Source organism: Marmota monax, unplaced genomic scaffold (genome assembly GCF_021218885.2).
Source record: "Marmota monax isolate L192 unplaced genomic scaffold, Marmota_monax_Labrador192_F-V1.1 WCK01_AAM20220418_F8-fsc00072, whole genome shotgun sequence".
Lineage (NCBI taxonomy): Eukaryota > Metazoa > Chordata > Mammalia > Rodentia > Sciuridae > Marmota > Marmota monax.
Genome location: NW_026692356.1, coordinates 9,309,470 through 9,330,665, shown reverse-complemented (window position 1 = coordinate 9,330,665; position 21,196 = coordinate 9,309,470). Strand labels below are relative to the sequence as shown.

Genomic DNA, 21,196 nt, shown 5'->3' with positions numbered 1-21,196 from the left:
GACAGGGCGTGGCTCGCTGGCTGAGGCCGCGTCCTTTACATTCGTGAGTTTCTATTGGTCACTGGGGCCATCCGTCAGCCTGTTCCTCCGGTTGCGAGTCTCTATTGGTTCTTGGGGCAGTCCGTCAGCTCCGGCGGCGGGTGCTTCCCTGGGCTGAGACGGGGCGGAGCTCGCGGAGGAAGTCGGCGGCCGTCTCAGCTTGCTGTCTGGGACGGAGGAGGAGCTTGCTGCGGGGGACGCTGGGCTGGGCGGCCAGCGGCGCGGGCCCGGAGGCAGCATTAGCGAGGGCCCGGGTCCGGAGTGCCATAGTGCGTGAGACCATAGACATGGCAGGGATTCTAGGCGGGGATCCGTCTCGTGGAAACTTAACCTATGGGGCTTTGCCCGGGGGTCCCGGCCTCGGGGGTGGGGCCCTAAGTCAGAGGGCGGCGCGGGGCGGGGTTGGCGGAGGGTAAGTGTAGTGTCTCCCGGCAGGTGCGGGCGTGGCGATGTGCGCACGGGGGAGGCCCGGGCGCCCGGTGAGCTCGGGGCCAGGTCCCCGCCCCCACGCTGCTCACTGAGGCCCTGGAAGGGGCAGCTCGTCGTTTCTCTGGGGCTGGTGGAGGAGGTACGGGGACGTGGCCTCGGTTGCTGGCTCATCTACTCTGATGTTTTGACCTTGGGCAAGTCATTTTCTGCTACTCTGTTGCTTCTCTTTCCCTCCCCCTTACCTGGATATAATAAGATTAAGGTAATGTGGGCAGGCCTTGGGCTTTGGAAGGATTCGTTGAGATTTGAGTCATCTGTACAAGGGGTGATGGAAGAGCTTAGGTTAGATATATGTTCCTTACCTGACCTTAGGAAGAACTAGTCATTTAACCTCCTGGTGTTTTCAGTTTCTTTAGGGGGAAAAAGGGGTGTCGCTATTAGATGTTAGATTTAAGAACAGTTACTCTTTCCGTTTTGGTATTGCACTCTGATTTACAAAACACCTGACATTAGTTTTCTAACCCACGAACATCATTCTGGTTTCACAGGTGGGGAAATTGAGGCCTAATGAAATTAGTGATTTTAACAAGGTATGAATGATAAAGTCTTCTAGAAGGAAGAATAGCACCAACTGTTGCGTGTGCAAGTGCCAGATACTGCTAAAATAAAATGAAAACTCAACTGTGTGATCATGACAATAACCTCCCTACTAATAAGTGTATTCAACTTGGTCTATTTCCTGAATTGTATGGTTACTGGAGATAGAACGGGGTCAAGTTTGTCAAAGTTTATTGACGCTTATCCCTTCTCCAAAGTGGGATGGGGTTACAAGATGATCATATACCAGTGCTTTTAAGTGCAAAAAGTTTTAAAACATGCCATGCGATGTGTTTACTGTAGCTGTTAGAGTCAGTGCAGATTTGAAATTGAGATGTCTGGTAAATTTTTGCTGCTAGTGCTTCTCTCCACCCCATTCTCCTATCCTAATTACAGATAACCCCACCTTCTCTTGCCTTTTGTCTCCAGTTTCCCTGTTTTTCTTCTTCTTCTTCTTCTTTTTTTTTTTTTGAAACAGGGTCTAGCCATGTTGCCCAAGGCTCAAGTGATCTTCTCGCTTCACCCTCCTGAGGAGCCGGAACTACTGATGTGTGCTATCATGTCTGACTCAGTTTCCCTATTTTAAAATTGAGGCACATGGTTCACAATAAGGTGGAATAATTGAATCCAGGATAATTATTTTTTTTTCTTGTTTTTTGGTACTGGGGATTGAACTCAGGGACATGCAACCACTGAGTCACATCCCCAGTCCTTTTTGTATTTATTAGATATAGGATCTCACTGAGTTGCTTAGCACCTCACTTTTGCTGAGTCTGCCTTTGAACTTGGGATTCTCCTGCCTTTTCTGAGCTGCTGGCATTACAGGCGTGTGCCACTGGCCTGGCAATAATTAATTATTTAATTGGTATTCCAAATTTGATTCTGTCTATCCTGTCTGCTTTATGAACTTAACTTTGGTCTCTTGACTCCCTTTGAGTAACTAGATGATGAAGTATGTGAATCTGTGCCATAGTGTGTGATTTTTCTGGAGCAAAAGCCTGATCTGGAGGGTGTGTGTGTATGTTTGTGAGGTCTATGCAGTAAACTTTTAAACCCAATTATTTCTGGGTTCTAGCTGATTTTTTTTTTTTTTTCTTATTAGGTTGCCCATTTCTTTTGTGCAAACTTGGAGTTTGTGGTATGCCCTTTACTGTCTCACTTATGTAATTGTCATTGGTGTTGTGATTAGCTACTTGACTGTTTTTCCTTTTTCTTGCGCTGTATTGGATGGATATATAGCACTGAACTGTGGTCACTGGAGTACTGATGATTTGATATGTTGCTGATTTGTAAGTACACCAAACTGTTAGACTTCAAATTCTAATTTCAACTTTGTTTCATTATCTTTTTTTTTCTGCTTATCATTTCTCTCCTTTCTAGGCTGATTTTTTATTTGGGAACTGAATATGAATTCTGTCTTTGCTCTTCTGGCTGTGAAGTTACCTAACTCCTGGAAAATTAGCTATCATAACATCACAAGTCTTTTATCTTCATTGACTGTTCACATGCTTTTGAGGACCAGTCTCAGTCAAAGTATCTTTTGGAGCTTAACCTGTATTCTACAGATACTTTTTTTTTTTTTTTTTGTACCAGGGATTGAACCCAGGGGCACTTAACCTCTGAGCAGTATCCCAGCGCTTTTTTTGTATTTAATTTAGAGACAGGGCTGAGTTCCTTAGGGTCTTGCTAATAAGTTGCTTGAGGCTGACTTTGAACTTGCCATTCTCCTGCCTCAGCCTCCCAAGCCACTGGGATTATAGGCTTGTGCCACTGCACCCAGCCCACAGATACTTTAAAATAAAACAAAAAATTATTTGCGAAACTGGAGCTTTAGATCTCCCTTCACTACAGGAAAATACAAAACATAAACCTATTTCTCCTTTTACTCTTTAATATGGTTAATGAATCATTTTTCTTAATGTTCTCTTCATCTTGTTAAAAAAACCCTTATTGATATTCATCTGTCCTCAGCTTAATTTCTGTTGCTCTTAGGCTTTGCCAACTCTCACATTGGTTGGTAGAGTGACTTTCTGACTAGTTTTCCTGACAGTCTTCATGTCTGTCTAAATTTGATTGTGTAATGATCCTGCTTTAAAATAGCATGACACCCTGAATTGCCTCCATGATAAAGGATAGTTTCTTTAGCAGGGTGTTAACAGACCTTCATAGTCTGGCTCCAGATGCATTTTTCAGTCTTATTTCCCATTAGTGTACCTCTTGTTCTGACAAAACCCACCTTTTCTGTCACAACAGTGCTTTACTGTGCCTCTATGTTCTTGCACTTTTTTTTTTTTTGGTGGTGCTGAGGATTGAACCCAGGGCCTTGTGCATGTAAGGTTGAGCTGCATCCCTAGCCTGCACATATTGTTTCTTCAGCCTAACTGAATCCCATTCATCTTTAAGGCTCAACTCTTTGTAAAACCTTTCCCAACTTTTCTAACTCTGTTTACTACGATAACACTTGTTTATGTAACATATTGCTTTATGTTTAGTAATTTGTGTTTTGGTAGTTGCCTTATGGTCTGACTTATTCATTTTTATATGATTAATGTCTGAAATAACATTTAACATCAAGGATACCATAAGGAAAGTCTTCATGGAGTTTATAATGAAACTGGGACATAGTAGATACGTAAAAGTAGTTGAAGAATAAATTGATAGTAGAAAAGGACTTTCAAATATATAAGGATATATTTTAGACAGTAAATAGAGATCATCTTGTTTTTCCTTTCTTTTGTCATTCCATTCCTTGTGAGGAATGTAGACGGAGAACAGCCCAACCCATCCTATTTCAAGGGAGCAGGAAGTATTTCAGAGTGTGAGATGATTCAGGGAAGAGTGAGCCTACTGACTTGGGCCTTTGAGTGTAAAAAGAAGCAGGATGTAGTGGCTGGAAGAGACCTGGCTTTGTGTCAAGAGAAATGTATCAGGCAGTGGAGCTAGGGCTGTATGTTCTCTTTCTGTGTTTGTTTCTTTTAGAATTAGCGGGAGATATTTTGAAGCTTTTCCATTTGAGTATACAGTAGAAGTGATATTTTTCTTGCATAGTGTTTTCTGCATTATCTATTTGTTATTAAATTTCTTTGGTTGGGACATTTCACAATGATTAAAAGAGTGATATAGGAATTAAATATGAGTGTTTTGAAGCTGCTTTAAAGCTTTCTGGACACAGAAGGGTGAACATTACAGTAGGAGGCACACTATCCTGGAGAGCCACAAGACCTAAGTTCTTGATGATAATCTTCTCTCAGCCCCAGTATAACTGTGGCACAATCATGGAATTGCTGTGGAGATAAAATAAGAATATAGGAATAATTTGCAGTAGCTATAAGAATATAGGAATAATCTGCAGTAGCTATAGATTATTCCTATAAATAAGAATATAGGAATAATCTGCAGTAGTACTTAAGTAATCTCAGTTACTTAAGATCATTTAAAATTCAAAAGCCAGGGAAGACAAACTCAACTTTAAAAGGAAGCCCTATAGTTTTGTAGTTGTCCATTTAAACAGCAGTTATTTATGAAGCAGTATGTATTGGGCACTGGTAATGAGTAAGTTCCTTGCTGTTTATGTTAGAACATAGAGCTCTTAGCCTATGAGTGGAAGACATATTAAATATTTTCCTAGATAAGTAATTGCTATTAATATAATAATAATACCATCAATGCAATGAAGATATATTAAAATTATAATTTGTATAAGGCACACATTAAATACTTAATGCAAGAATTGTTACAAATGTCTCAGAAGGACAGGGAGGTTTTATTAATGCCAAGTGCTTCTTGGCTTCAGTGAGTACTTTAATTACAGTGCTGGAAATAAGGATAACACACATTTACTTGTGTTTAAGTTTGGTTCATGGTTTTACAGTCTGCAGTCAGACCTGTTAAGCACCAGAATCTTACCATTATAATAATGGGCTATGTCGCAGGGCACCTCTTTTATCTCCATAGGAGACACCAGACCAGGTATTGATTTACTCATCTTTGCACACATGTCCATCAGAAGGAAAGTGAGAAACATGTGGAGAAACTAGCCAGATAAGGTTAGGTTACTTTAAATTAATCACTAATTAGCATAATTAGGTATGGAATTATGAGCAATTTTTCCAGTAAGGGACATTGTAGAAGTTAACTTCATTCTCCTCCCATCCCCCCCCCCCCCACACACACACACACTTAGAGTAGTTTTTTAATGATTATCAGTCCCTCTAGGAATTCTGGGCAGTTACATCTTGTCCATTTAGGTTTGTAAACTATAAGTTCAAGAGGACTTTTTGGTATGAATTCTAATGAATAAAGATAGGGAAAGAAAGGAAATTATGATCCTATAATGATTAGGGTAAGCATTGCTGCAATAACAAATATATCCAAACATGAAATGATCTCACAATAGAAGTTTATTTCTCAATCCCATAATAATCTAAGAAGGTTCCAGATGGTGGGGGTTGTTGGAAGTTTTTTTTTTTCCTGTGTGTGTGTGTGTGTGTGTGTAGGTGTTTTGGTGGAGAGGAGATGTTTTTAAAGCAGTAATCTGAGGTCTCAGGCTGCTAGAGGCACTTCCATCTTGACCATGTAAGGGTAGCCTGAGGAATCAGATGCCCAGTTAATTGGCATAGTACAGAGGACATGTCTGGAAAAGGCACACACTGCTTTTATTCATACTGCATTGGCTAGCACTCAGTCTTAAAATGCCTCCAGTTGTACACAGAACTGGAAAGTGTAGATGGTTTGTGCTAAGGAAGAAGAGGAACAGACGTCTGCCACAAAACCCAGAATACTCAGTTTCACTTTCTGTGACTTGTTTTGTAGGTTGTTTTTCAATAAAGAAGATTAAAATAATGAAACCAGGCAAAAGAAAGCATAATTGAGTAATTAAACAACATGTTTTTCGTTCAGCAAGTATTTAAATATTATCTGCAGTGCTGTGCTAAGCCCTTTGAGGGAAAAGTGATGGTGAACGTGGCCCTTACTTTTAGTGCAAGTAGTAGAGTGTGAGTAATGAGTATAGTTCAAGGGAGACTGCGGAGAGCCTGATCTGCTCCATCAGGGATACCTAGGGAATGATACAGGGTGGAGCAGGCTGGGATGAAATAGACTGTCATCAAAGTGAAGAGTTTGATATTTGGAAAAGAGCCAAACCTCAGGTAATGACTGCCTTGAAGTCAGCAAAGACCAGGAAGGCAGAGGTGCCAGTGGTCCACTAAGCTGGAGCTGAAAGCTGGGGTATTAGTAGAGGAATATCAGGTTATTAGAAAGGGGGACCCTAGAGTAGGGGTCAGAGAAGTCACTCTAAGAGGGCCATCCCATGAAAAGCAATATGAGAATGGGCTTATTTGGGCCTGGGCAGAATTGATTTTGTTTTGTTTTTATTTTGGAACTGGGGTGCTAACCCTGGGGCACTTGCCATTGAACTACACCCTCAGTCTTTTTTACTTTTTATTTTGAGACAGGGTCTCCTTAAATTGCTTGCTTGGGGCTTCCCTAATTTGCCCAGGTTGGCCTTGAATTTTTTATCCTACTGTCTTCACCTATTACAGGCATGGCCACCTCACCTGTCTGAGCAAAGTTGTTTGACAAAATGGTTTTCATACATTGTCAGTTTTTTTATTTTTTTTCTTTTTCTGGTCCTAACACCTGAAGGATATGACATTAATTTAAGTTTGGTAGGGATATAGGGGTACAGATCCTTTGGTATGGAGAGAACTAATTTGAGCATTTTGGGGGGTCTCACATGGTTAGGAAAGCCTCATGAACAATTCTAGCCCTTTCCATGCACAGGAAACCTGGTTTAGACATGGTTTCCCTTTATCTGTGTATATTTATCATGTAGCATTCTTTAACTTCACTTCTTAGAGTCACAAACAGCTTATAACAGCCCTGTAAAAGAGGTGTTAAGTACATTCACTGTCTAGGAGGGAGGAATAAAATTAGGTTTGTGTGACTCAGGGAAGAAAATTATATGGAAGAGTCAGCATTTGAGAATTTTTATTTTGATAAAGCTGTATTTGAAATGCTTTTTTAAAAGGCATATTAATAAAAATAAAAGAATGATTGAAATTTTAGTGTAGGTTTTAAAAAATAATTTAGCAAGAACACTAATGCTATCAAAATATAACTCATGTACCTTTTAGGAGATGCTCAGATTGGTATGGTAGTCACGTAATTCTAAGAGTTTCCTTGCTAGGTTTTGACACAGGTGTAGAGGTAGGTTTTGTTACCCTCACTGTGGGTGTCACAGTACTCACATATTATAACAGGGTTTTTTGGATTGTGACAGGTTATTATACTCCTTATTTTCATAAATTTTAGTAATGCATTTACCTGCCTGCAGGAGGTGGTCTTCTAACAGACTACCTGGCCTCTGGGTTAAGGCTTTGAGGAAGTATTAAATGACTTAACTTCAGAACAGGTAGATTCAGGGCTCATAACTCCCACTTCAGTGTATGACAGCACTTATCTCCAAGGGACCTGAGATGCAGTTTAGTTTTCCTGTTTTTCATATATAAATCTGATGAAAGTGCCAGCTCTACATCCCTGGCAAGTCATGACTCGGGTAGCACCATTTCCAGTGGATAATAGAGGCAATTTGTTAGTACACAGAAGCCATGTCTCCCAGCTGAGGTGCCCTCCTCCTCCAGTTGTTAACCTTAGCTCCTTCTTCAGTGGCTTCATGTCAGAAGTACAGTGGAATGTACCAGAACTCTCTGAAAACAAAACACTGTTCTAACGTTCCCATTAGCTCTCTTATTCTTGTGCTTTTATTATATTTCTACAAACATGTCACCTTCTCAATAAGCGTTTTGAATTAAAATGTATTTTATGAAGTAATACATAAATAAAAATATATACCTGTACATATACCTGCATAGACCTCACAAAAATATACCTATTTTCTCCCCAGTTTCTTTTAGGAATGTACACTTTGGATATTCTCTTATCTGTCTGGTGTACCTTTAAGGAGGTCTCCCTGTGGGTCTGCCCTTGCCAAATTCCATGTTAAAAGTCTTGACCCCTTTTACCTGTCCTTCTGGGCCATCTTTCACTCATTACTTATTTATTTTTATTGTTTAAAAATATTTTTAGTTGTAGATACAATACTTTTGTTTATTTATTTAATTTTATGTGGTGGTGAGGATCGAACCACATGCCCCACACATGTGAGGCAAGTGTGCTCTACCACTGAGCCACAACACCAGCTCTCATTATTTATTGAACATGTGTTCTTAATCCATTCAGACTGCTATAGTAAAATTTCTGTTTTAAACTGGCTAGCTTATAAACAAAATAAGTGTATTCTCACAATACTGGAAACAGGGAAATTCAAGAACAAAGCACTTGCAGATTTGGTATTTTATGAGGGCTCACTTCTTGGTTTGTGGGTGGTATCTTTTCACTGTGTCCTCACATAGCTGAAGGGGCAAGGGAGCTCTGTGGAGTTTGTTTTATAAGCACACCAGTCCAATTCACGAGGGCTTAAGACCTAAGCACCTCTCGTAGGGTCCCAACTCTTAATATTATCAGGTTGGGAGTTAGGATTTTAACATGAGTTTGTGGGGACCTAAACATTCAGTCCATAGCGGGCACTGTGTGTCTGGCACTGCTGTGTGCTGATGGTATGGCAGTGAAAAAGGCAGACTAGTTCTTATCTTGGAGCAAACTAACTGTATTTTTGACTCTAAAGCACATGATTGAGACATGTCAGTTTGATGATTAGTATACATGCCTGTTTTTCTTACTAGGGCCCCTTTGTTGTAGTTTAGATGGCTGGGGACAGCTGGGATGAGGCCATTCTTCCATACTTTACAGAAAAGGTTCCAAGGTTCATCCTGTATGCATACAAATCTATATTTTCAGCCTCTTTTTTGTATAACAACAGTATATCTTTTTTTAGAGGTTTTTTTTTTTTTGGTTGTTGTTATTGATGAACCTTTATTTTATTTATTTGTGGTGCTGAGAATCAAACCCAGTGCCTCACACATGCTGTGCCCCACACATGCCAGGTAAGTGCTATACCACTGAGCCACAACTCCAGCCCCTAAATACAGTATTTCTAAAAATCACATTTAGGAGTGTATCATGGATTTGGACATGCATCAGAATTCTTAATTGAGCCTAATATTGTTATTGGTTATCTGTCTCTTTATTGATTTTCAGAACCCTTTTTACCTGACTTGTATTACCCTACACACACAAGCAGGCCTATGACTGGCCCCATATTTTGATGATTTTATCTGTGAAAGCTTTTCCTCTTTAGGCCAGTTTGGCAATAGATGTTCTTCTGTTTTCATGAGATATCTTTTGTCTATTCGTAACAGTTCTCTAATATCTCCAATTCTAATTGTAGACTATGCTTGTCAGCTCTGAAGCATCTGGAAATATTGACGAGACCAGAGATCATTTTGATAGATAGCTGGGATCTAAGGGGTTTGATGCATGGAAGCCTGCAGCTGCTCCTCTGGGAGAGCCAAGTTGGAGCACCTCATCTAGGGCCCAGATAGGTCTACTCTGGAAGGCACCTCACAGCTTTTCCTTATTTTTTTTTTTTTTCTATTCTGACCATAGAGCCTCTTTCAGATAAAAATAATAATTGGGTTTTATTTTTGATATGAAAGGTTTTAAACAGAGGTGGTAAAATTTCAAGTCTTATTTTAAAAGGGATCAGGCTTTGTTTTTTCTCCCAGTGTAGAGAAGTTTAAACGTATCCTTTTCAATATAGAAAATTTTCTTTTTTTGCTTTTATATGGGTGAATAAGACTTGTTTAAAGAAATTGTTGAAAATCAACAAGAAATTTACGAAATCATTAAAGCAATGAAGATATTTGATTTTTTGTTAATAATGAGTAATTGAGACATTGCATGCTATTTTGTAAAGGTATTTCCAACACAGAATTGGCTGTAATTGGGCTAGCTGCTGCTGTACTTCTTGTTGTCCTATTAGGTGGAGTCATCTTAATATTTTAAAGATATTTCCATGTTTTAAGAAAGTTAATCAGATAGGCCTTGTTAAATAGAGGAAGCAGATAGATATGTTTGCATAGGGTTTTATATTTGACAAACAATTTTGGGTATATTTTCTCATTTAATCCTAAGTCTCTAAGACTTAGAGAAGCAAAGTGATCTGAAGTCATATAGCAAGCAAGTGGTCAGATGGGCTCAAACCCAGTTCTTTTGTCGGGGCCACCATCTATGCTATGCAGTGCTGCTTTCATCAGAGTAAGCATTTTGTAATTGCTGTTGTGGTGGCAGTACTGCGTGTTCTAAATTCAGTGGTTCTGTGGTCTTCAGCATCCTTTTAGAGTGGCTCACAGAACTATTTTTGTGTGTATAATTTATTTTTGAGAAGTCTTACAATTCATGAAATTTTTTAAAACTTAATATTATACTTTGAAAGAATTACTGAATTTCTAAAAAAAAAATTATTTTTTTAGTTGTAGTTGGACACAATACCTTTATTTTATTTATATGTGGTGCTGAGGATAGAACTCAGGGCCTTGCATGTGCTAGGCGAGTGCTCTACTGCTAAGCCACAACCCCGGCCCGAATTACTGAAAATTTTAAGGGTGATTTTCTGAAGAGGCTGGTTACTGGGAAGGAATATTTATTTAAAAATATTAACAATACTAGTTATACTTATTAGTGTTTTGATTTTATATGTTTTAAAGTATAAAGGAAATGGCTAGTGAGATTTTGGCATTTGATACCACAATTCACTTTATTTTTAGGACTTGTGAAAATAAAGTACTGGTAGGAACTGCTTTTATCATCTTGACCATCTCCTACAAAAAGTAACTTTAATTTTGTATATCTGTACTACTATTTTTTTTTTTTTTTGGTACTGAGTATTGAACTCAGGGGCACTTGAATCCTGAGCCACATCCCCAGTCCTATTTTGTATTTCATTTAGAGACAGGGTCTCTTTGAACTTGCGATCCTCCTGCCTCAGACTCCCGAGCCTCTGGGATTACAGGCGTGTGTCACCACATCAGCCTCTGAACTTATCTTAAAACAACAACAAAAAACTATTCTACTTAAAATGTTAATGCTATGAGGAAGGAGAGGTATTTAGATCTTACCTGCAGTAACAGAGAAGCATGAAGAATCTTGGCTAAATATGAAAAAGCATTGCCTGACAGAAAATGAGTAATATAACACTAAATATTTTGGTACTCTTTTTTTTTTTTTTTTTTTGCTGGGGATAAAACCCATGGCCTCACACACATACCAAAGCATTATAACACTAAGCTATACCTCCAGCCCCTTTATTTTGGTACTATTGAAACAGAATTTTTGGCTCAGTCGTTGCTGTGATATATTGCTGAGAGAAGATAGGAACTTTCCTCCTCTGAAGGTCCTGAAAAGTGGATTCTCCTCTTGGAGCCTTTCTCTTGTCCTAAGTCTATTCTCCGTACTGAGATGCTCTTGGGCCTGAGAGTTCTCTGCATTATGAGCATTCTCTTGAGTAGTTTACAGTAGTTTTATTATGATTGCTTGCTTCTGAGACTTATAGATACTGGTATATATATGTATATGCGTGTGTGTGTGTGTAGTGTGTAGTGTGTGTGTGTATAGTGTGTGTGTATGTGTGTGTAATATATATGGGATGGTAAATTTGTTTTTTAAAAAAATCATAGCCAACTCTTTTAAGTTTATATATATATATTTTAATCACAATTGAAAAAAAAATGGACAAAGAATAAATTATAAAAGTTCTTAATATTTTTTAAAAAGCTGTAGTTAACTCTTAAATTTATTTGTGGTTAATGTAGGAACATATGTGGCCTAGATAGGCAAGGAAAAGCTGCCAAATATCACTTATTCCTTAGTGGCAACTTCGTTTTGAATATTTAATGATCAAGTTCTCTAGAAAGTTTAAGTAACAAATACTAAAGAAAAATCATTTTAGGATCTTATAATGTCATTGGAAATTCTTAAATTTTAAGAAGAAATGCTAAGACATTGTGAAATGACTAAAAGATGGTGGGCATATAGGGAAGACAGAAGGGCTGATTGGGTAATCAACAAAATCACTCATCACAGGCTGGGGTTGTGGCTCAGTGGTAAAGTGCTTGCCTAGAACGTGTGAGGCCCTGGGTTCCATCCTCAGCTCCACATATAAATAAATAAAGGTATTGTGTCCACCTACAATTAAAAAAATAGTTTTTTAAAAAAATCACTCATTAGTTCCTAAAAAATTGAGTATAATTTTCTGACTGCCTTGTAGAATTGGTGATAACTAATGAATATCCCATTTCTTTTGCCTGTTGGTACAAAACAGTGAGACGGTTTAAGCGGAAGCATCTTACAGCCATCGACTGCCAACATTTGGCTCAGAGTCATTTGACTGTGACCCAGCCCTTCAGTCAGAGATGGACAAACAGAGATCCGAATCATGGTCTCTATCCTAGACCCAGAACAAAAAGAGGGAGTAGGGGTATGTCTTCAAGAAAATATCTTACTTTTCAGAATCTGTAGTCTGTATGGCCTTTGGATAGCTCCTAGTATAAAAGTAGTTATAAATATTGCTGCTGTGATTTTGTAATCCTGTTGTAATAGTTTGACAATGGTTTCATTATTTTTGAATTTTCTATGAAAATTCTGTCTTCTTAAAATGTTGATTAAAAACCCCAGGGAACCTGTTCATTTGTGTAATTATACCCTGATAAAAGACATGAACCAATATCACCAGTTTGCCAGTCCAGAAACATTTGTAATTACTTGAGTATTAATCATCTTTGTCCAAACTGTCACTAGGTCCACTATGTTATTATATTTCCTCATTCAGTGCTTTTATGGCACACTGTGCCCTATGTCATCTAGTATTTGGACAAATCATTGCAGTAACCTTTCTCCTTGACTTCGGATTTTTTTCAAATCAAGTGGAATATGTGATAATTAATATTCTTGAATGTTGTTACTTTCTACGATATTACAGCCATTCTTAAGAACTTAATATGTTTTCTTGTTAATATAATGGAATCAAACTTTTGCTTTCATCATCTAATAATTTTAATTTTTAAAATTGACATATTTGTTGTCATTGACATATTGTACTCATTTGTAGGGTACATATGATAATTTGATGTGTGTTTACAATGTGTAATGATCAAATCAGGATAGTAACATTTCCATCTCCTCATTTTGGTATTAATTAATAAACATGCAGAAGTTCCACTTCTGGGAGTTTGGTTCTCTTATTACTCTTCTCTGTACCAGATGAATTCCTACTTTTGTTCATACCTATTAGTATAATCTAGATTGCCTTAGTTCTCTTTGGTATGTCTAATTTCAGAATCCAATTTAAATATAATCTAGTCATCTTTAAGTATTATAATATGTGTCAGTTTTGGGAACTACTGTAACCAACTTTAAACTACATATTGTCTGATATTTAGTTTTTTTATGTGTACAAGTGAACTTCTCATCTATGTTGTGAGTTCTGTAGCATTTGGAATATGGCACTAAGCATGTAGTAGGATCCTAACTATTAGTGTGACTGAATCTGACAATTAGAAAATAGCAGGATTTAACCAGGCCTTATTGTCTTTAAAATTCAGGGTATCTATCAGAGGCAGTTATAATTGTTTTTTTCCCCTAATGTGGAGGAAATATTAATTTCATTTCCATAAATTTAATTAAAGGTCAAGCCTTCTTTCAGTTTATTCTCTTACTTTCCGAAGTAAGGATTTTGGCCATAGCCATTTAGAAAGGAATGTATATAGTTGTGTATTTAGTTGTATATTTATAAGGTGCTTACTTCATTGGCTTTTAAAAATAATTTTTTTGAAGTCTGAAAATAGCGTGGGGATATGGGAAATCCCTATTTAGGCTTCATTACATGCCTGAAATGTCTGTGAGATCATGGACTGTCACTTTATATTTGTCTCAGAATTATGAGTACTTAGTAAATGGTGTTTAAATAAAGTATAGAAGAGATTAAATACCACTCTATATGAAAATAATTCTGACTTCTTTTTTTAAAAAAATAAATTAATGCATCAGCTTCACAGGAGGAAATAAAAAGGGCTTTAACTCCATCAGATGAGAAGAATTGGACTTTCCAAACTTGAAAACCTAAAGCATGTTCCTTTTTACTTACATAAAAGTAGACTTGCTGTAGTAGGAGAAAGCCAGGACATGCCTCATGTGAGCAGATGTGTGAATGGGAGTAGTCGTTTCCTTTCTGTCCATTCAGGTGTCCCTTGTGCAATGTGTGACTTATTGCTTGTATATATTGTTAGCTATAAAGTTGGCCATCACATCACTAGAAGAGTGGTCTCCATCTGTTTCCAAATATGTGTTTAGTACTCCTTTGAATTAGCTATTTATATACACGTCTGATCCATAAACGTATCCTTGTCTCTTTCCTCTGTTTACATCAATAATGAACATTGTTGTTCAGTTAGGTTGTCTTGTTTGGATCAACTGCAGATCAGCAGCCATGGATCATTTTTGTCCATTCTGTTTGCATTTTCTCTACAGGTCAAGGATGTCAGAGATACAGCCCTGAGTTCTTCCTAGCTGATCAGCAGCGGCGCACCAATGACATGGCCAAAAGCAGTTCTGTTGGCCTGGACAACTGTCAGGACTTGGAGGGTGACATGATCTTTGCTGCAGAGAGCAGTGGTACCCTGCCTCAGGAAGGTGATGGAGAAGAGAGATTGGGCTCGTCAGGGTCTGCTCTGCCCCCCAGAAAGCGCTCTTGGTCCTTTGAGGAAGAGAGTAATAATGCCACAGGGACCAGCCACAGGGATGGAGTTGCTAAGAAAACCCCACGACATTTGTCATCATTATGCACAAGGCCTAGGGAGGTCAGGCAACAGACAGAGGACTGTTTGTCACAGCGCTTTGCAGAGTTGGGAGAAACTGGCCAAGACATTGAGGACATTGGTCCTGACCCCATTCCTGACTCATATTATGGGCTGCTTGGGACTTTGCCCTGCCAAGAAGTGCCAAGCCACATCTGTAGCCTGCCTAGTGAAGTCCTGAGGCACATCTTTGCCTTCCTCCCTGTGGAAGACCTCTATTGTAATCTGAGCTTGGTGTGCCACCTTTGGAAGGAGATAATCAGTGACCCACTGGTAAGTAAAGTGCTCAGTTAAGTGAAAGTCCCTCTAAAAGCTTTCATATTAGCTTTATTTAATGATCTCTTCAGAAATGGTGGTTTTTCATTTCCTTTCAGAATAATGTCCATATTCCAAAGGGCATTTAATCTATTTTTGTCCCATCATTCCAGATGTGGAGCATGTTTAAAAAAAAAAAAAAAGCTGGGCATGGTACATGCTTATAATCCTAGCATCTTGGGAGATTGAGGCAAGAGGATTGATTACAAGCTTGAGGCCAGCCTCAGCAACTTAATGAGACCCTGTCTGTAAATTTTAAAAGGGCTGGGTATGTAGTTCAGTGGTAAAGAGCCTATGGGGTAAATCCCCAGTAACATATACACACATACACAAGTAAATAAATAAAAATTAAATTATAGTTAATTATAATTGCATAATATGTACTAAAATAATAATACTAATACAATCTCAAGGTTATGATCTCTGTCCCATTTTAATATACCTGTATCAAATTTGATGAAATATTCACAAAATTGAAAGCTTGGGACTTTCTAGGTTCAGGCCTTCCGGCTTGTCCCCTATGTCATTCTAGTCTCCTTGTTCTGTTCATCTCAGCTCATCTCTGTTCTGTCTCGATTGTAAACTGCATGTTCCTGGCCCACCATGGCATGCTCTAAACTCCCCACTCCACTTGAAGGGTCCATTATATCTCTGTTCAAGGCTTAACTCTGTATTCACCATTGTTTCTCATTTCATCCTGTTGAGGTTAATCATTGTCTCCTCTTTGTGTTACTATAGCAATTTATACTTCATTTAACATAATTTATCACATACTGTATTATAGTTTTAGACAGCTTTCTTCCCTGCTTAAGCTTATTTTCTCACTCTTAGAAGCTGATGATTTAAGTTGGTTATTCCATTTGTTGAAAGCTGATTGTCTATTCATTTCTGCATTCTCCATTGTGTCCTACCATTTATAGAGAGAGAACAGGTGATCATTGAGTGTTGCATTGGAATCACCTTCGAGTACCTGTTGAGATTGATAGTGGGAACTTCTACTCTTAGAAAAAATTTCTTGATGCTACAGTTGGTCATATTATTGCTTTGGCTCTCTGTCCTATGTTCATTATCCTCCTTTCTAGTCCAGGTTTGGGTTCTTAGGTAAACCTGAGGACTAGAGAATGTTTTGCTAGCTTACCTATCCCTTAGACTACCTATCAGGGACAAGTCAGAAATACAGAGATTAAATCTCCCTTCAACATACTGATGTTTAAACATTTAGGGATGGGGAGTGCATGATATATCAAGATAGCGAAAATTTTTCTTCTAAACAAAAGATTTTGGAGGAAATTTCAGCATCACTCCAGCTTCATTCTTTGCTCATGATCCTAGCTCTTACTTTCTTGAAGATTCTTGGGACAGTGTCCAGTTTGTATTTACCTATTGAAATGGTAGATAAGGCTGATTTTATCATTATTAACAATGACATGATGTATTTATTTTCAGCAATCTGTCATAGTTCTCAGGCTCTGTTCTTTTAGTGTCTCTGTCTGGCTTTAATATCATGGTAATGCTTACCTCATAGAATGAGTTTGAAAATGTTCCCTCGATTTGGTTTTGGGGAAGAATATGAGGAACATTAATGTTGATTATTCTTTAAATGTTTGGTAGAATTCTCCAGCAAAGCCATCTGTTCACAGGCTTTTCTTTGAGAGTTTTTAAATTACTAATCCATTTTTACTCATTGATCTGTTCAATTTTTCTATTTCTTTATGAATTAGTCTTAATAGGTTTGTTTCTAGGAATTTGTTTTCTTCTATTACTCAATTTATTGGTATATCATTGTTCATAGTACTCTTTTATAATCCTTTTGTGTAGCATCAGTTTTAATGTCCCTTATTTTATCTCGTATTTTAGTTATTTGAATGGTCTCTTTTAGTCTAGTTAAAGGCTTATTAAAATTTTCTTTTCTTTTTTTTTTTGGTGTGGTGCTGGGGATTGAACCCAGGGCCTTGTGCATTCGAGGCAAGTACTCTACCAACTGAGCTATATCTCTAGCCCCCAATTTAATTTTTAAATTTTTCTTGCCTAAAAAACCCAGCACTTTGTGTTTTGTTAAATTTTTTTATTTTGTTCTTCTACATTTATTTCTGTTCTAATGTTTTTTACACACCTCTCCCCTTCCCCCCAGTGCTGGGGATCAAACCTAGGGCATTATATACATGCTAGGCATGTCCTCTGCCACCATGCCACACCTCCTCTGATCTTTTTAATTTCCTTTCTTTGGCTAACTTTGGGCTGCTGCTTTTTCTAGTGCCTTGAGTATAGGTACAGTGTCCATTTCAGATCTTTCTTTTTTTTTTTCCAAGTGTAATTATAACTACAAACTTTCCTATCTAAGTGCTTTCATTGCATACCTCTGTGTTGTGTTTTCATTTTCATTTGTCTCTCATATTTTCTAATTTTCTTTGTGATTTATTCTTTGACCCTTTGGTTGTTTTAAGCATGTGTTATTTAAATTCTATATAAAAATATTTATATATTTTCCAGATTTGTTAATTTTTAGTTTCATCCCGTTGTTGAGAAGATATCTTGTGTAACTTCAGTCATTTAAAAAATTTTGGGGGGGGGCTGGGGATGTGGCTCAGCGGTAGAGTGCTCGCCTTGCAGTTGAGAGACCCTGGGTTCGATCCTCAGCACCACATTAAAATAAATGAGTGAAATAAAGGTATTGTGTCCAACTAAAACATAAATATTAAAAAAACTCTTTTTTTTTTTAAATCCTTTTTTAAAAAAATATTTATTTCCTAGGTGTAGATGGACATAACACAATGCCTTTATTTTTATGTGGTGCTGAGGATTGAACCCTGTGCTAGGCGAGCGCTCTACTGCTGAGCCACAATCCCAGCCCTTTTTTTTTAAGAGATACTTCATAATTCATTATTTTAAACTTTATTTTATTTTATTTTTATGTGGTGCTGAGGATCGAATCCAGGGCCTTGGATGAGCGAGGCGAGTGCTCTACCACTGAGCCACAACCCCAGTCCCATTTAAAACTTTTCAACACTAGTTTTATGTTGAGAACAATATATATTCTGCTGTTGTTGGGTGGAGCATTCTGAATATCTGTTAGATTTATGAGTCTGTAGTGTTGTTTCAGTCCTGTTTTCTTATTCATCCTCTGTCTGGTTTCATCCTTTGAAATTAGGTGTTATTTCTTCCTTCAGTTCTATCAGTATTTGCTTCATTTGTTTGTTTAAGAGCTCTGGTGTTTGATACATATCTATAATTGTATCTTCTTGGTAAATTGACCTTTTTTTCATTATATAACATCCTTTAAAGTCTCATGTAACAATTTTTGACTTAAAATCTGCTTTGTCTGATATTAGTATAGCAACAGTTGTCATATTATTTTATCCTCATTGAAACTCTATTAGTGACTTGATGTTCCAGATATAGAAACTGAAGCACTAGGTTTTCCCAGACTATAACTAGTTAGTGTTAGAAACAAGACCCAGTTCTAGTTTCTAACCAACCTTTGTGTAATATTTCTATATGATCTGTTCAGCTTATAATTTGTGCCCTATAACTGTTTTTCAACTGGTAGAAGATTGTGTGGGTTTATGTAATCTACTTTGTACTAATCATTGCCTGCATGTTATTTTTGTTTTTGTATTTTAACTATATAGTTCATTCCTTGGAAAAAGCTGTATCATCGATACCTGATGAATGAAGAGCAAGCAGTTGGCAAGGTGGATGGCATCCTGCTGAGCTGTGGCATAGAGAAGGAGTCAGACCTGTGTGTGCTGAACCTTATACGGTGAGCTTCCTTCTTCCTATGAGGGAAATGGTTTTCCAAGTCCTTCCTCACACATCATTGCTTATGATCATCTTTCTTGTGGACTCTTCTCTGAATGTTTTACAGATACACAGCCACCACTAAGTGCTCCCCAAGCGTAGACCCTGAGAGGGTGCTGTGGAGTCTGAGGGACCATCCCCTTCTTCCTGAGGCAGAGGCGTGCGTGCGTCAGTACCTGCCTGATCTCTTCATGGCTGCTGGGGTGTGTTAAGAGGATCTGGGGGACAGGGGGGGATGGTGGCATCTTTTTTCCACTAGAAGAAAGTACATTGGTGATCAGGTTCAGTTGAAGATTATATTCATTTTCAAAACTTTTATGTATCCCTGAATGCTTGGAAGCATTAATCTTGTCATTGGTCACCTTAGAGAAAAAAAGAGACCATAAAATTGTAGATTCTTGAATTTGGAAGGGATTTTGCAGAAACATTTTCCCAGTCTGTTGAGGAATTCTCTGTGAAATATTCCTAAAAGGGGGTCATCTAACCTCTAAACACTCTCAGTAATAGAATTTCTTTACAAAACAGCCCATTCCATTGTCAGCTTTGGTTATTTGAAAGGGCAAAGAAATTTAAGGAAGGGTCTTGCTACCAAAACAGTGAGGTAAGGAGAAGCTGGAACTTCTCCTGAATCTCAGTCTGATTGCTTCTCACCCAGCTCAGGGGTTCTCATGCTTTGTCTTGGAAGGTACCTGCCACCTTTTCCAGCATTCTGCCAGCCACATAGGACTAGAAGTCCTGGCATCTTTATCCCATTTCTTTCCTGAGTAAAATGATTGCAGATGGTGGTGCAGCACATTTTCTTTCCCAGGATTGTTGTAACGAGAGGAAGATCGGACTTCTATTTCTTGGAATGCATTCTTTAACAAGGAGATGTTTGGTAATGTCAGAATGATAAAGATGTGTCCATTATTGATTATTCCTGCATTAATGAGCGGTTACTTAGATATTACTAAATGGAGCATTACTGTCTTCATAAATCCATTTTAAGTAATTTATTTACTGTTTAATGTTTAACAGTTGTAAAATAACAAAAGTAAATTAACATCACAACTCTAGGAAGTTATCAGTATTGATGTCCTCCCTAAAGACTACAGTCTTCTTTTATATTTCTAACTTTTGTTCAGTACAGGTAGGAACTCATTAGCCAATTACCCGTTTTGATTCTGCTGAGTACTTGTGTACCTGAGGACTTACACTTACCTGGAGAGATGGGGAGGTGAGAGGGAACTTGTGTTTTTAGAGTGTCCTCTCTATGCAAGATTCTTTTAGATACGTTATATATGTTATTTAATTAAAGAAAACTAAGATCTCAAATCCAAAAGCGAGGAAAAGAAGGAATTCAGGGCAGGAAAAAGTTCTCTTGTTTCCCATAGATGAGTTGAGAAATATGGGCTCAGTTCTGATGGAGTAGGTAGCACGTGAACCCTAGACTTGGCTTTGCTCACTAGTTCTCTGGTGTGGTTCTTCCTGGTTGTGGCCTGTGTCTGGGCCTCTCCTCCTATCTCTTGCACCTTGCCTTGCAGGGTGTTAATGTCTGGGCTTTGGTGGCAGCCATGGTGCTCCTCTCCAGCAGTGTGAATGACATCCAGCAGCTGCTCTTTTGCCTCAGGAGACCTAGCTCTACAGTGACCATGCCAGATGTCACCGAGACCTTTTACTGCATAGCCGTGCTCCTCTACGCCATGAGGGAGAAGGGGATTAACATCAGCAATAGGTAATGCCCTGGAAGGGACGAGACACTGTGATAAGTGAGAAGGTCTCAGACTTGGTAATAGCCCCCATCCTGCCACTCACCAACATTAGTATCCAGCAACCATTAAAACTGGTTAGCTTCAATTTTTTTCCTCTGTAGATGAAGAGACTGGGAAGTTTCAGTGTGGAGATGCAGTAAGCATGCTTTATGAATATAAATTGTTACGTTACTGTAGAATATCACTGAGGCAGATTTTATGTTCATGGGTATTGAAGCCTTAGGTGAAGTCCACTCATTAACAAAGGCTGTCTTTGTTCACACCTGACGGTGTTTTCCATTTCTCACTCTTGTGCTGGATGTTACAAATTGTGGAAAAGTCTTATATACTTTATCACTTAGTGTAAGCAGGGTACTAGTGTATGGGTTACTAATTCAGAGTGACTTCTGTGGTTTCTCTTAGCAGAGTGCTGAAGTGTGCACAGGTCAGGTTCAGAGGGATATGTGCATCCAGCAAATA

At 38.2% G+C, this 21,196-nt stretch overlaps 1 protein-coding gene across 4 annotated transcripts in view; it reads left to right on the top strand.

Annotated features, from left to right (window-relative positions):
- Positions 1-150: 150 nt before the first annotated feature.
- Fbh1 (F-box DNA helicase 1) overlaps positions 151-21,196 on the top strand; it is a 49,424-nt gene continuing 28,378 nt past the window's right edge. The window contains exons 1-6 of one of the 4 annotated variants that reach the window (XM_046442395.2): positions 151-308; positions 12,344-12,499; positions 14,548-15,146; positions 18,818-18,948; positions 19,054-19,189; positions 20,510-20,700. In XM_046442395.2, coding sequence (XP_046298351.1) covers position 308; positions 12,344-12,499; positions 14,548-15,146; positions 18,818-18,948; positions 19,054-19,189; positions 20,510-20,700 — 1,214 coding nt within the window. In that variant the 5' untranslated portion in view covers positions 151-307. Of the gene's footprint in view, positions 309-528; positions 663-12,343; positions 12,500-14,547; positions 15,147-18,817; positions 18,949-19,053; positions 19,190-20,509; positions 20,701-21,196 lie in introns of those variants that run through there. The other 3 variants (XM_046442398.2, XM_046442396.2, XM_046442397.2) reach the window with 3 other exon arrangements.